Source organism: Pelobates fuscus, chromosome 1 (genome assembly GCF_036172605.1).
Source record: "Pelobates fuscus isolate aPelFus1 chromosome 1, aPelFus1.pri, whole genome shotgun sequence".
Taxonomy (NCBI): domain Eukaryota; kingdom Metazoa; phylum Chordata; class Amphibia; order Anura; family Pelobatidae; genus Pelobates; species Pelobates fuscus.
Genome location: NC_086317.1, coordinates 398,735,111 through 398,752,377, shown reverse-complemented (window position 1 = coordinate 398,752,377; position 17,267 = coordinate 398,735,111). Strand labels below are relative to the sequence as shown.

The following is a 17,267-nucleotide window of genomic DNA, read 5'->3' as shown; positions in this document are numbered from 1 at the left end:
GTGTGACGGCACATAAAAACACCCTCACACACAGCACCCCTCTTACATACACACACACTGCGCCCCTCACACATACAATATGTCCAAATATATATATATATATATATATATATACACACACACACACACACACACACTGCACCACTACACACATTACGCTCCAGATACACGCTAGATCCCTTACCCTATATGCACTCTTAATCCTCTACACACACACACACACACAATCTCCTATACACACTCTGGGTCCTTTACACAGTAGATCTCCTACACACACACTACATTCCTTGTCAGCAAACACATACAACATTCTCTAAACACACCCTCTCTACAACCCCTACACACACTACGTCACCTATACACACAGGGCCAGACTGGGAACAGAAAGCAGCCCTGGAAAAAAAATTATTCCAGCCTTATAATTCATCGTGCCACAGATTGTTTATGTTTTTTATCTCGATGTGCTTTGAGAGCTGTTATATTGTTTCTTACCCGCAGTCCCTCACTCCATATGATCCATGGGTATTACAGTGCTGTAATACCCACCCTCCAGGCTGACACACACAAGCTCACTACAGACAAGCTCCACAACGCACACAAGTTCTCTTACTCATACACATGCTCACTACAGACAAGCTTACTGATACACACAAGCTCACTACAGACAAGCTCGCTGACACACACAAGCTAACTCAAGTCAAGATCACCGATACACACAAGCTCACTAAAGACAAGCTCAATGACACACACACAAACTCACTACAGACAAGCTCAATGACACACACACAAGCACGCTACAGACAAGCTCAATGACACAAATACAGACAAGCTCATTTGACACACACAAGCTCACTACAGACATGCTCACTGACATACACAATGTCCCTATAATCTCACTAACACACACTCAATCACAGTACAGACATGCTCACTGACACTCACACAGGCTCACACACACATAAGCTTACTACAAGCTTACTGACACACACATAAGCTCACTACAAACGCACTGAAACACACAAGCTCACTACAGACATGCTCACTACAAGCTCACTGACACACACAGGCTCACACACACATAAGCTCACTACAAGCTCACTGACACACACAGGCTCACATACACATAAGCTCACTACAGACATGCTCACTGACACATACAGGCTCACACACACATAAGCTCACTAAAAACTCACTGACACACACAAGCTCACTACAGACATGCTCACTACAAACAAACTCACTACATGCTCACTGACACACACAAGCTCACTACAGACATGCTCACTACAAACAAACTCACTACATGCTCACTGACACACACAAGCTCACTATAGACAAGCTCTCTAAAACACACAAAAGCATAATAGACAAGCTCACTGTAAGCACACTGACACACATAACCTCACTACAAACTCACTGACACACACAAGCTCACTACAGACATGCTCACTGACACACACACAGAAGCTCACTACAAACTCAATGACACACACAAGCTCACTACAGACACGCTCACTACAAGCTCCCTAAAGCACACACACATAAACTCACTACAGACTCACTGACACACACATGCTCACTACAAGCTTACTGACACACATAAGCTCACTACAAGCTCTCTGACACACAACCTCACTACAGACATGCTCACTACACGCTCACTGACATACACAATGTCACTAAGCTCACTGACACACACTCAAGCGCAGTAGACATGCTCACTACAAGCTCACTGACACATACATAAGCTATTGGTTGACATTATTTTTCACGTTCTTTAGGGGGAAAAAAGTGACATTAAATTTAACCCCTTAAGGACCAAACTTCTGGGAAAAAAAAGGGAATCATGACATGTCACACATGTCATGTGTCCTTAAGGGGTTAAGGACAATAACTATCCCAGAAAATTGTGAACTACATCTGAACCTTTTATCTAATATTAAAAAAGGACTATTCACTAAGGTGTTTATTGGTGATTTTAAGACCACAATAGCAAAGTTGGGGAAAAAATTCCAATTCTATTAAAAAATATATATATTTTTTTACAACTTGGATATTTGTCCTAAGTATTGAAAGACAATTCATCAGCACAAGTCACTTTTTATTAAATAAGCCCCTTAATATTTATATCAAAGGTAACATGCGTCCAACGGGTGATTAGAAAATAATTATTAACTTTTTAGGTTTTTCTACATCTATTAGTGTCTTAAAGGAACACGCCAAGCATCCTAACCACTACAGCCTGCTGGGATTATTGCTAAATTGGATAATTTGTCTACATCATCTAATACCATAAACAAATGCTTTTTAACAACTACAGACCTCTGTAGTGGTTATGGTGCCAGGAGAGCCCTGCTGCCATTCATCACTAAGGTGTCAAACTGTTTAAGCATGGATTGACATTTATCTAGGTTTTACTGGGCACCCATCCCGCAACTGTTACATCTGGTATTCTACAGCAGGAGAAGCCATATTTCACTGCTTAGAACAAACTATGACTGGAGTCATAAGCTAAGAGTATCAGTGCTGTCCTCAATCTGCATGGTAGCATGCTGTAGTAGTTGTGGTATTTGAATTGTTTTTATCAATTTAGAATTTCAGTTTACGGTTTACTATAAACTGGTGCTTACTGTATATACTCCACAAAGTTTTATTATTTAAACCATGGCTTCCCAATAGGTAGATCCACAGACGTTGTAGTTCTACAACATCTGGGGATTTACATTTTAGGCAGCCCTGATTTAAACAGTGGATTGTCTGAAATTCACACAAGTGTCCCTTTAAATTTAAAGTCTGTGTTAAATTCCTGTCAATTTTTAGTTTAATGAAAAAACCTGTCAGTGTTTTCCATAGGGATTAATTCACACACATAAGCTCACTACAAGCTCTATACATACATACATACATACATACATACATACATACACACACACACACACACACACACACACACTACAAATTCACTGACACACATTGGATCACTACAAGCTCTATACACACACACACACTGAATCACTACAAGCTCTATACACACACACACACTGAATCACTACAAGCTCTATACACACACACACACTGGATCACTACAAGCTCTATACACACACACACTGGATCACTACAAGCTCTATACACACACACACACTAGATCACTACAAGCTCTATACACACACACACACACACTGGATCACTACAAGCTCTATACACACACACACTGGATCACTACAAGCTCTATACACACACACACTAGATCACTACAAGCTCAATACACACACACACACACTGGATCACTACAAGCTCTATACACACACACACTGGATCACTACAAGCTCTATACACACACACACACTAGATCACTACAAGCTCAATACACACACACACACTGGATCACTACAAGCTCTATACACACACACACTGGATCACTACAAGCTCTATACACACACACACACTAGATCACTACAAGCTCAATACACACACACACACTGGATCACTACAAGCTCAATACACACACACACACACACACTGGATCACTACAAGCTCAATACACACACACACACTGGATCACTACAAGCTCTATACACACACACACTGGATCACTACAAGCTCAATGCACACACACACACACACACCGGATCACTACAAGCTCTATACACACACACACTGGATCACTACAAGCTCTATACACACACACACTGGATCACTACAAGCTCTATACACACACACACTGGATCACTACAAGCTCTATACACACACACACTATCAATCCTGGGCTGCTTAGTGGCTATATAATTACCTGTACCTTCACTGTACCTGGACTTTGAGTGCAGTGTGAGCATTTTCCATGAAGCTCTTCCACTTCCTGTGTGAAAGGTCACCAGGGAGAGGCTGGGGGCGGAGCTCTAGTGCGGGGGCTGGATCTGCAAACTGTCAGTGCAGAGCTGGAGGGAAGCTGCTTTTGTGAGAGAGAAATACAGGTGATCTCTCACTGCTCTCTGCTGCAAACCAGCTGTCACCTGTTTCTGTTACCGGCCTCTGGCAGCCTCACTGCGGCCATCCAGCAAACTTTCTGCCCCAGGCTCCAGCCCCAAACAAGAAGGTCAGAGGAGGAAAAAAAGAGTAATGTGCTGCACTGCCGGCCCCAGGAGCACCGGCCCACCGGGGAATCTCCCGGTATCCCGGTGGGCCAGTCCGGCCCTGTATACACACACACTTCAACCCATATGCACACACTCGCTACATCCCCTATAACACTATGCTCCCTATACACACACTCTCTACAGCCCCTAGCCACACATATTACACCACAAACACAAATGAAATTGACCTATTTACACAATACTACACCACACTCTACACACACGCAATCCCACAAGCAGGCTCCATACACATGCACCATACACTTTCCTGGCCCTTTTGTCCTCTGGTATCCCACTTGTGGAGACACCAGAGACAATTTAAAAGCAAACTCAGCGCAAGCATGTTATTAAATTTGCTTGCGCTGCGCAGAACAAATTCAGGGCCTTTTTCTAATTCCAGAGCTCTTCAGCGGGGCTCTGCGCATTGAACTAACATGCTCACTTTGAGAGGGGCTGTGCTTGTCATTAGTGATGACAAAACACACCCTCTCTGGCCCCGCCCCCTTCTTATGGGGCCGCTCTGATTGAAAAATGCCCGGGCCTAATTTTTTTCCCAGTCCGGCCCTGCCTGCAATCCATGAACCAGTTTAGCAGCCCTTCTCTGAACTCTCTCTCTAAAGTATCAATATCCTTATGAAGATATGGTCTCCAGTACTGCGTACAATACTCCAAGTGAGGTCTCACCAGTGTTCTGTACAATGGCATGAGCACTTCCCTCTTTCTACTGCTAATGCCTCTCCCTATACAACCAAGCATTCTTCTAGCATTTCCTGCTGCTCTATTACATTGTCTGCCTACCTTTAAGTCATCAGAAATAATCACCCCTAAATCCCTTTCCTCAGATGTTGAGATTAGGACTCTATCAAATATTCTGTACTTTGCCCTTGGGTTTTTACGTCCAAGATGCATTATCTTGCACTTATCCACATTAAATGTCAGTTGCCACAACTCTGACCATTTTTCTAGTTTAACTAAATCATTAGCCATTTGGCTTATCCCTCCTGGAACATCAACCCTGTTACATATCTTAGTGTCATCAGCAAAAAGACATACCTTACCATCAAGACCTTCTGCAATATCACTAATAAAAATATTAAAGAGAATGGGGCCAAGTACAGATCCCTGAGGTACCCCTCTGGTGACAAGCCCAAGCTTCAAATATATTCCATTGACTACAACCCTCTGTTGCCTGTCACTTAGCCACTGCCTTACCCATTCAACAATATTGGAATCCAAACTTAAAGATTGCAGTTTATTGATAAGCCTTCTATGTGCAACAGTGTCAAAAGCCTTACTGAAATCTAGGTAAGCAATGTCTACTGCACCACCCTGGTCTATAATTTTAGTTACCCAATCAAAAAAATCAATAAGATTAGTTTGGCATGATCTCCCTGTAGTAAACCCATGTTGTCTCTGATCTTGAAATCCATGTGTTTTTAGATGTTCAACAATCCTATCCTTTAACATGGTTTCCATCACTTTCCCCACTACTGAAGTAAGACTTACTGGCCTATAGTTGCCCGACTCCTCCCTATTACCCTGGGATGCCATGTGCTTTTCACTAAATGCTACAAAAAGCCCTTTAAGCGACATACATGTTACATGTTTCATTTAATGAGAGGCGTGAGGTCACTCTAGGAGAGCACTGCTAGTACAATCACAAGTGGGACACTAAGGGACAAAGTTAGTACAACGAAAATGACCCAAAAATCAGGACTGTACTGATAAAATTTAATATATTGGGAGGCATGCAGCAAGTCATGACAGTATATATCACAGACCTTTAATCTGACTCCCAAGCCTAACTGATTTCATCACTAGTGTGCTGGTTATGACCATTTTTCAACCTGAATCTTTCCGTTTCGCCTCCTCTTACGCGCAGTGGCTTTGCCTGGATGAATAGGTGATTTTTTTCATTTTTTTTTGTGTGTTTTATTCAACATTAATTCTTGCAGAGAAGTAATGGTTGCCCTTTAAGCTCACCAGCCATCTATGGATGTTTCATTTTGAATAATGGTTCCTGGTTCATAATATTGCTAGTAAATTCTATTAACTTTGGTAAAACAAAGGGAAATTGCTTGCAATTAAAGCTGTTGATGCAATTGACACAAAATAAAATAACTGTAATTTCTTAGTGCACTCCTGGGAGGACAGCGCAAGTTTTATGAATTTTGTATTAAATTAAATATGAGTCACTGATCTTTCTGTGTCTTTGTCTACTGAACTGCATATGCCAAAGGAATCTGGCTATAAGATTAAATTGCTCTTTGTATGCCGGAGTAATATTTTAAGATACAAAAATTACTCATGGTCATCACGTTCAATCTTGCACTCACCTTGCTGATACTTATAGTAATAATTTAGAATGAGTTAACTAAGAGTAAACAAAATTAAGCATTTCAGCTGTATGAACATACATAGAGAGATCTAGATATAACCTTTTATATAGCCCCAATACATCCTGCATCGCTATACAATAAGAAACATTTAATTCTAATACAATATGTATGATTTACGGAAACAGTAGATGAACTAGCATGTAAGCTCATGGAGCAGGGCCCTCCACCTCTCTGTTCCTGTACGTCCAGTTGTCTGGTTACAATTACATGTCTGTTAGTCCACCCATTGTACAGCGCTACGGAATCTGATGCCGCTATATAAATAATAAAATAATAATAATAATAATAATGAAGAGGGTCCTACCCAAACAAGCTCACAATAAAACTGATGTTACTGGGATAATGCATAATGAAAGGTGATCTTGTTCTAACAGTCATAGTTTTATAAACACGGCATTCCATTACCAGTCTAATGAGAACCAACCATGAATCCTCTGCACAGGATTAATCACATTTTATTGCAGCTAGTATATACATTTCATGACGTTTTGCGTGCCACATAATATATCTGCAGTTAATCTTATCAGCCTCCCAGATGTTCTGCCATTCAATTATTTTTACTACATTTTTCAAATAATTTATAAGTGTATGTAGTGTTTCCAGGACATATTCTTCTTATCAGATAGGTGTCAGGATATAAAGCAGAAGGAGCTCAGAATGTGGTAATTGGTAATTACTTAGTAAACCGAAACTAGGAACCACTAGGGACAAGGTTAAGGCAAGGCCAGAATAGTGAATATGGGGCCCAGCAGACTCCATCTTCAGCCTCCTGGAGATGCTCTCCTGGAACATTACCACTGCAATGCTCTGACAGCCGAGGCTCATGAGAGTTGGAGAGGACCTCATTTGATTGGAGGGAGGACTTTGTTTACCTTCTTAGGAATACAAATCACCAAATCGACACACCTACTGTTTAAACATAACTATGAGAGACTCTCCCATGAGTTCACCCAAACGTTCCAATCATGGGGAAGGGATTTCTCATCCTGGCATGGACGAGTAGCGGCATTTAAAATGTCCCTGTTTTCAAAATTACAATATCTACTAATAACTCTTCAGATCCCCATCCCTAAACAATATCTGATGACCTTACAAAAAGCCATTACAAGATTTGTGTGGGCAAACAAAAAGTTCAGAGTTGTAACTCACTGCGATCCTCTCCACAGTGGAAACCACACACATCAATGCACCCCAATGAGTAGCCATATAATCTCACTGGCTATGCAAAGCTGGGTTGCACCACTTATTTTTGGATGCCAAAAACACTGAGACCTGTGATGCCACAGATACTAGAACCAACCACACTATTATTGAACACATGGGACACATACCGCAAACATGCAGGGGGACCAAACACAATATCATTGGCCACTACAATGTACAGCATATATTTGAGGAACCCGACCTTTGACTATGTCATATGGACAGCAGCGGGATGTACACATGTACACCATCTATACGCTGGAACAACATTAAAACAGTTTCCAGACCTGCAGGCACAAGTTAACCTCCCACACTTTTTTCTTATTTGCAGCTTAAATCTCTCCTGCAGTCGACTACGCGCCACCTTCGGACACCCACACTCTCCAAATCTGATGCACTCTGCCTTACAGAGACCCCACAAAAGATAATTTACGCAATACTGATTGAGAGTAAATCTGAGTACACTGACAAATTTATGCAAGCATGGCAGGACGATCTTGGCTCCACCTATACTACAGGTCAGTGGAACCGAGCATTCACAATACACAAAGGAAACACGGCGTGCATCAAACACTTTGAACAAATACGGAAACTACATACAGGTGGTACTTGGTCCCAACGAGGTTAGCAGATCCAACAAGAGTTGGAGATCCAGGTCTGAAATAGACTCGATGTACCACATATGGTGGACATGCAAAATTATCTGCCGATACTGGACAATGGTGGGTGAAATTCTCACCCACATACTACCCATGCCCCTAGAGTTAACACCTGAACCATGCCTCCTGTTTATATGGCCTGAGAACTTATTGAAGGTCCACCTATTTTCCCACACATTAATAGCCGTTAACACTCTCATTGCCAGAGCATGGAAAACACGAGAAACTCCCTTCAAACACATGTTGGTGCAACAAATCCGAACAAACTGGGACTATAAGCTTATGGCAAACCAACAGATTAGAAAGGGAAGAGTGACAGAGTTGGCAGGACAAATATGGGAAACATACTGGTTCACATTGGGTAACTCTAGAGCGAGTGACCCGAAGAGCCTGAACAGGCTTGAGGACACACAACTGATCCTGTGTCTGTAGCTCAAACAACAGGGAAAATGGGAAACAAGGAGTCAAATGGCATACCACACCACACCCCAAACAACATACCTAGGTAATACTATGCATTCCAAAACTGTTCCATGTCGGAACTTAACACCACTCTACACATCTACAGGGCAGAAAGGCCAAAAATGGAATTGGCACCTCCAATCAGATAGAACGTTGACTACTACCATTAGCCAGCATACAATACACTGATACCCACTTGTATATAAGTTAACCCTCCACCCCTTTCCCCCTCACCCCCTAGCCCCGTGCTGAATACGAAACTCATTATATGAAGTGTAGTAACAGCTAAGAGAGGTCTGTGCTGGGAAAACTACTAGTCTGAAATGTAACCATGATAAGGACCAACGATGTATACATGTGTGGTGTCCTATATTGATGTCTGTGCAATGTGTATCAAGCAACCATTTACCCCAACTAACCACCCCTTACTTATTTTTCTGTACCCCTGCAAAATGTTATAAAACAATAAAAATTGTCAAATTGAAAAAAAAAATCCTGTGACAGGAAGATGACAGTTCCCTTTATGTTTTAGTTTCTTTGATGAATAAAAATAAATAGCAGTTGTTGTTGAACTTAAAATAACTTTTGGCCGGTTTTGGCACAACACTTGAAAAATTGTAATTTGTAATTTTTGTATTTGGTACCCATCCTTTGTGTGTCTGTTAACTCCCTCTTACCCCATGTGTGCCTCTTAACCATCATCTTACCACTTGTGTGCCTCTTAACTCAGCTCTTACCCATTGTATGTCTCTAAATTCCCCTTTTACACATTGTGTGCCTTTTAATCCCCTCATATCCATTATATTTCTTTTTTTACACTATATCCCCCTCCTTGTGTCCCCCCATCCAACCTTCCACTAACATATCCAATCTCCAACTGTAGACTGGGAATAGGAATATAGTCCACTTGGTTACAGTATATCTAGTGACAGAGCCAGAAGGGGGCACTGTGTGCACCACCTTCCCATCTGTCTCCTAGGACAAAACATTCTTCAATAGTACACTAATGCTCTGAGGCACATGACATGCAAATCTGTCTCTTTACACTTTGTTCCATGGAACCTGGGTAGCTTTACACTGGGCATCACAGCTGCACCATGCATGTTAAGCACAATTTAAATAATGTAGAATTTATCATATTTCAGACCTCTACATTTTCTAAGTCAAGCATGCTTTCAGTTCTACAACTTTGTCCTTAAATTTGAAATTCAACTCAAATTCACTTAGAATTTTCACTTTTGTGAATAAACCTGTTTGGATAATCTCTATTTTAGTGGCAAGGTAGTGGCAAGCATATGTCGACAAAGACAAAGGACTTTCCCTTGACCTCACTATCTTCACAGGTTTCAATGATGCTGCTAATTTATTCATCAGTTTCTGAAACATAGAAATATGAAGACCAATAAAAAAAAAATGCTTGTTTCTTCATATTTTACAGGCAATATTTTACAGCAACAGTTTCCTGACATTCCTTTCCTTTCATTCAGGTCAGATAATAGTAATTGCTTAATTAAGTGAACATCAATGTTCAAATTTGCATGTAATTGCTGAAAGGACTTGAGTTTATCTGTCAACACTTTATCTCAAAATACTTACTGTGCATTGTTCAGCTTGTTCCATAAAACCAATTTTTCCTCACGGCAAAAATGTTCCCATCACCTAAAAATGTCAGGAAATATAACATTTCTATTTCAACTGTATACACGTCAACTCAGCCATCGATCAATTTGTGTGAAAAAAGAAGACATAGAAATTAAAATTAAATTTCACCTTTGATATACCAAAAGCTTTATTAGTAAACAAAAAACTTCAAATTTTGCAATCCGCCTCCCCCCCCACTGCCCTTTTACATATATTTTCCACTTTATATTGTACAACATAGTGCTGAGATCAGAAATTATTCCATAAAACATGCATATACAAGTTTATTATACACTAACCCGCTTTCAGGGCAAGGGAAAGACAGGCTATATGAAGTAACAACGATATTTGGCTAGTATCACGTGTGCTATTTCGTGAATCCCAGCTTAGAACTGGTCTCCTTCCTAATTTGCTCTTTGTGTATTAAATATTTAAACACCCAGTGGCTCCAACAAACGCCTCCAAATGAACAGTGCAGTGGATGTGCAGTGATGCCACAAATTAACTCGGTTTAATGCTATAGACAAGTGTGCATGGCTCACAAATACGCCACTGGGAAAAGACGCTCTTCTTTCAATTATTCTTAGAAAACATATACCGTTTTCAACAACAACAAAAGCATAGAGAAATCCCACACACAACTTCCAGTCAACCTCGTCACCATTTTGACAGTCACACAAGGCTGCAGAGACATCAAAACGATATCTCCGTTTTTTCCCATAAAGAATTCAATATATACACACTTTCCTCTCACTGACAAAGGTGAGCCAGAAATCACTCATATAAGAACTAAATATCAATCACTCTTTCACAGCTGACAAGAGCATTGTAATATGGCTCCACTCAAACAATCTTCATTTAAACATGTTTCATGATCATACAAAAAGACGATCCCAGATTATGGGATGAAAATACCTTTGGGATTGGCTTTATCATTTTTGGGAAACAGGGATTTGCAATTAAAAAAAAAAAGATACAAAAACATTTTACTTAGCATGAGCAATAATCTGTGCTGAAATATATTTAAATATATCAAATATAAAGTTTTGTTTTACGTAACCCAGGAAGTGGATACATGTCTTAAAAATAAAAATATGAATGAATTCACCAAAGAACTCAAAGGTAACATTCTGTCCAGGGCTGTCCAAGTAATGATTATGGAGTTTTGAATGATCACTGGGTTGGGTTTTTTTTTTACACTAATTAACAAGTTCTGGTGAAGTAAAAATGATAATATAAATAATTTCTAAATCTATGGCTGATATGGGGAATTTTAACAAATTAGTTATTTTGGCATAGTCATACCATGGCTATTTTTTTCTGATAGTTCTCAATTTACTCATTGTCTGAATGCATCCCATGGTTAATTTAACTTCAGGACTTTATATACCATAGTATTAATGTGATAGGATCTAGTACACCCCTATGTGAATTTGGAGCCTTCTACACTAAATCGTAGAGTAGCATTTTTCTGAACCCTAGAATCTCAGATTTAATCTTCAGGATGTTGTCCCAAAGTTATTATATCCATATTAAATAACTCATGTTAGCACAGAGGATCTGACTATATCGCTGTAAAAATTAGCAGAAATAAATCTGCTGTGTTGGTGAGTCTTTAGCACAAGCGTTTGAGAACTGGCAACACTCTGATTAAAGATATACCCTTTGTAACAAAATACCTTCAATTTAAAATGAAAGCATTTTTTTCCGTAATAATTTCAATTGTAAACATAACAGTGCATAAAAGGATAGTATTGGCTAACATATTTAGAAGGTCCTCTTAACCTTAATATTTTGCATTTTGCATTTCATAATCTTTAGATTTTCCTTTCTGTTGATTTAGGAAGCCATTTTGTCCTTAGTGATGAAGTAGTCTTCCATTTTAATATTTCACCCAAGCTGCCATATTGGTACGAGAGTCTGGTGATACCAGAACAAAACCCACAAACAATACATTGACAGCCTAATAGCACATTAAAAGCCTATATTAGTTTTTTTGTTGTTTTTTTATCTGTTATTCCAGCAAAGATCGGTAACACAATTATTGCGGAAAATGTGACTGTACTTGTGCTTTCACCACAGAAATGTTTGTCAGGAATAACAATCAGAGCCAACTTTATTCTGCTCTGCCAATGTCTCATTCCACAGAGACACGAGCAGAGAGGGAGGTCAGTTCAACAAAGAATTGTAATAAATTGTTATTAACATCAAAGTTGATGAAAGGGAAATATTGCTTGTTGAATGAGCATATTATGGTCAAGCTAACTCAATGGCAGGCATTACTGTTCTATAGAGTGGAAAAATCCCAAAGTGTGAACAAGAAAAAGATAACATTTTCTGATTTACAAAAAAAAACAATAAATAAAACAAAAATCAGGATGGGCTCAGTTATGGATGTCAGAGCAGGATTGTCTGAAGCAGCTATTCAAGTTGATGGCAAGCTAGCAGATGTCATCTCCTGATACATACGTTTTTCAAAACAGAATGCGATTGTCTTTTTTAACTTTTCTTTTTACAATGTTAATTCCTTTATTGACCTGCTTTGTCATCTAAAATCAACTCACATGGTTGTTTTTTTAGGTTTGTAAATTAAACCTGTGGCATCTTTTATGCTGTGGGTGAATCCACCACTCTTCCTTTCAATAAATATTTCCCTTAAAAATATCTAATATATTGGTGTTGTGTTTTAGAATCAAGATCAGTCCGTTACATAGAAATTACCCACTGTACATTTTTAAGGTGAGCAGACAGATAGATGATTAGAGTGTAAATTATTTTGCAGACCACTATCATACAGCTATAGAGTTTTTTTTTAAAATTGGATTCACATGATAGGAACTAGTCATGTAGTCAGAATCTAAAATCAGAAAACTGGTTGTTTTTCTCTATGACTGGAAAAACTCAAAGTCTAACTTTAGTCATGAGTAATGCTCATGCTATGCCGATTGCATAAATCAGTTTTAAGCTTCATATTCCTTACCACTTTTTGTAGAAATTTCAACTGGAGAGATACAGTTTAAGAAGAAATGTGTGTGTGCGTATGGGCATGTCTTCACTTAGCAACATGATCTTCTTAGATTTAATTCAAAAAGGAGGGGGCAGTTTTTAATTTGTTTACATACACTGATCAGCCAAATCATTAAAACCACTGACAGGTGCAACTAAAAACATTGATTATATCTTTACATTTGCACTTGTCAAGGGTGGGATATGTCAGGCAAAAAAAGTAAACAGTCAGGAAAAATAGGCAAGCAAAAAGTTCTGAGTGACTTTGACAAGAGCCAAATGGCAAGTCTTCAAATGGCAAGTCTTGTGGGGTATTCCCGGTATGCAGTGATTAGTACCTACCAAAGGACAACCAGTGAGTTGGCATCAGGGTCATGGGTGCCAAAGGCTAATTGATGCACGTGGAGAGCAAAAGCAAGCCTGTTAGGTCCGATCACACAGAAGAGCAACTGAAAGCTCAAATTGATGAGAAACATAATTCTGGCCATGATAGAAAGGTATCCGAACACACAGTGCATCACAGTTCACTGCATATGGGGATGCTTAGCCGCAGACCAGTCAGAGTGCCAATGATGACCACTGACACTGCTGAAAGCACCTTCAATGTGGATGTGAGCATCTGAACTGAACCATGGAGCAGTGGAAGACGTTTCCTGGTCTGATGAATCACATTTTTTATTTGATCAGGTGGGTGGCCTGGTGCATGTGCGTCATTTATTTGGGGGAAAAGATGGCAGCAGGATGCACTATGGGAAGAAGGCAGGCTGGTGGAAGCAGTGTTAATAAGCTCTAAACAATGTTCTTCTGGGAAACCATGGGCCCTGGCATTCATGTGGTTGTTACTTTGACACATACCACCTACCTAAAGATTGTTGCAGACCACATACACCCCTTCATGGGATGGTGGCAGTTGCCTCTTTCAACAGGATAATGCACCCCGCCACGCACTGCAAAATTTGTTCAGGAATGGTTTAAGGAACACGACAAAGAGTTCAGTGTTTTGCCTTGGTCTTCAAATTCCCCAGATCTCAATCCAATAGAGCATCTGTGGGTTGTGCTGGAACAACAAATCTGATCCATGGACATCCATCTCGCAACTTGCAGGGCTTAAAGGATCTGCTGCTAATGTCTTGGTGTCAGACACCACAGGACACTTTTCAGAGGTCTTGTGTAAGTCATGCCTTGATGCACCAAAACTGTTTTGGCAGCACGAGGGAGACCCACACGATATTAGGCAGGTGGTTTTAATGTTGTGGCTGATCAGTGTATCTCTCCTTTGCCTACTAGGGATCCTAGCTGGTTATGTTCCCTGCAAATGCGGCTTTTCTAAGTGTCTCAAATAAAAGGGGACATATGACCTCCATTATTGTATCTCCAGATGAATGCTACAGCAGATTGAGTTCTATCCATCAGACTATCACATGCTGATTTATTACATATATTTGCTCCATGAAATGTAAAACCAAGGTACAGTAATTAGAGTATCAGTTACAGGTCCTCTGTTATTTGGTGCTCTTATGTGAAACATGGATTAAAAATCCAGGGTTCTAACATCCATTAAGGGACCTTGATTTAACCTTTTTTAACATGAAATATGTCATGTGCAAATATGTCAGAATTATTATTGCACTTGTTCATTCCACTAAGCCCAGCCTATATGATATATTTCTGTAAACCACAGGGAACGTTATATGAATATATTTGGTAAAATATCAAGATAAACCCCTGTTAAAATTATAACAGGAAATTGCACCATCAAATCATCTTGACAAAACACTTTTTAAAAAACTATTATATGAGTTTGAAACAGAAAGTAGCTTATTTACTAAATAGTGAGTTAGCAAACATAAGAGTAGCTACAAAAATCATGTTAAAATATATGGAAAATCTTCCAAGCTATTTTGACCTATATATTGTGACTCATTTGTGCCATTTCATCACAACTTATTTTTTACTTTTTTACCTTTACTATGCTTATTTAATAAACCCTGAAGACTTAACAAAGTTGCCTTTGGCTTTCTCAGAATTGACATATTATAGATAATCCAGAGTGAAAAAGGACAGAACGACTTGTTCAATAGTTGGGTTACATACAATCTGCATTGTTTGCTAGACACTATGATGGTTATTATTTAGCATTAAAGAGACTTTTAGCAGACCCCAGACGCCTAAAACCCTCTCTGCCCTTGCTGTAGTTTGACTACCATCTTTTGCTCTCACAACAAAATCCCTTTACCATTTACCAAATTACTGCCTAACAGAAATCCCAGGCCAGAGTCTCCCCTCGATTAGTGCATGTGGGAAGAAATTGATGTGATTAAAAGAACATCGGTTCATTTTGTGAACATGAGAATGTTTCAAATTCTAAAGGACATATAATCTAACATTTGGTGCAGCGCTAGCACGCTATTCTGTGTCAAATATACACATGCAAAAATAAAATGTTATTAAAGACAGATTAACCAGCTTTGGTGAATTAATCAGTGGGACTATATGTATGCATATGCAAGGAATGTACAAAAATAATTGCTTATGCACTGTGTGTCCTTGTTAAAAATATTCTACTTTGTGTTGCAATACAGGTCCCTCCTGACAGAATGGTTGATCAATGGATATCATATTATATCATGCCACAAAATTCAACTACAGAATGTGATGCAAACATTCCCTGTTATTTTCCTTTCCATGTAATACAGTCAGTCTACAGATTGACCAATATAGATTAGATGTGTGACTGGGTTTTATTCCACATTTTGAACAGTTGGTTTCCCATCAGTGGTGCCTTCTCTGTGATCAAAGTGATGTTCAATTATGAAATTGCTTCTCGTTCTGCACTTTCTTGTCTGCAACTGTAGATTTGTGGATCGACACACATCAGGAATAAGCCTATATTTTATATTTTACCAGCATCAGATAACAGATTGGCATCCAATCACATAAAGTAACTTCTGGTCACATTCCCACTTTGCTATCAGAAACATCAGTCCTAACAATTGGTATAAAACTTGAATTAAATATGTCTCAAGATGACCCCACATCAAGACAAACTTTATATGCAGGCACAACATTTTGCTCAGTTTTAAAAATTACAGCTTCCATATGCATTAACCGGGATTCTGGTGACTTGCACAATTGTCTTTTTTCCCCAATGATGAAACTGTCCTTAAAAAAGAGCACAGCTAAATCTCAACACCGGGCAATTTTTCCCTGGGCTCTCTGAAGATTGACATAGAGTCAGTCCCCATATTTAGGTAACACTGGACATAATGTTCCATTAAATAAGTCACCCAAGCGTTAGTGGAGTATATCATAAGTCATATAAACGTAGCTTGTCATAGAACAGGCTTCCAACTGCTTCACCAGCAGTCTTTGATTAGACTGGAAAAGGCGTAAAGGTGAGTTCCTTTCTCACAGATTTAGCACATTGTGAGGACAAGAGCATGATCCTTCTCTGTTCATTGGTCTCAGACCAAAGGTTGCAACTTGTTCCTCTTCATCCTGGAATAGTTATATATGCAAAACATGTACAAATCTCACAGTTCATCCTCGTCCAGCTTAGCCAGCCTTGGAACTGGCAGTCCAACTTCATCAAAAGGTGAGACATAGCCAGGTAGTTCACGACCCAATGTGCTTATTTTCTGGTGGAAGAAGAGACAAATAATTTGTATTTGAAGTCCACAAGCAAACTTCCATTGATATGTCAAGTCTCGAGTCTGACCTACTATCTTGTATCAACTACATGAACACTATGAGAAAGTGAAGAC

General features: G+C 39.4%; 1 protein-coding gene across 2 annotated transcripts in view; it reads right to left on the bottom strand.

Moving 5' to 3' along the window:
- Nucleotides 1–10,615: 10,615 nt before the first annotated feature.
- The window catches only part of ARHGEF25 (Rho guanine nucleotide exchange factor 25), a 323,971-nt gene continuing 317,319 nt past the window's right edge, over nt 10,616–17,267 (bottom strand). For both annotated transcript variants that reach the window (XM_063427536.1, XM_063427544.1), the window contains one exon: nt 10,616–17,141. In XM_063427536.1, coding sequence (XP_063283606.1) covers nt 17,037–17,141 — 105 coding nt within the window. In that variant the 3' untranslated portion in view covers nt 10,616–17,036. The remainder of the gene's footprint in view (nt 17,142–17,267) is intronic.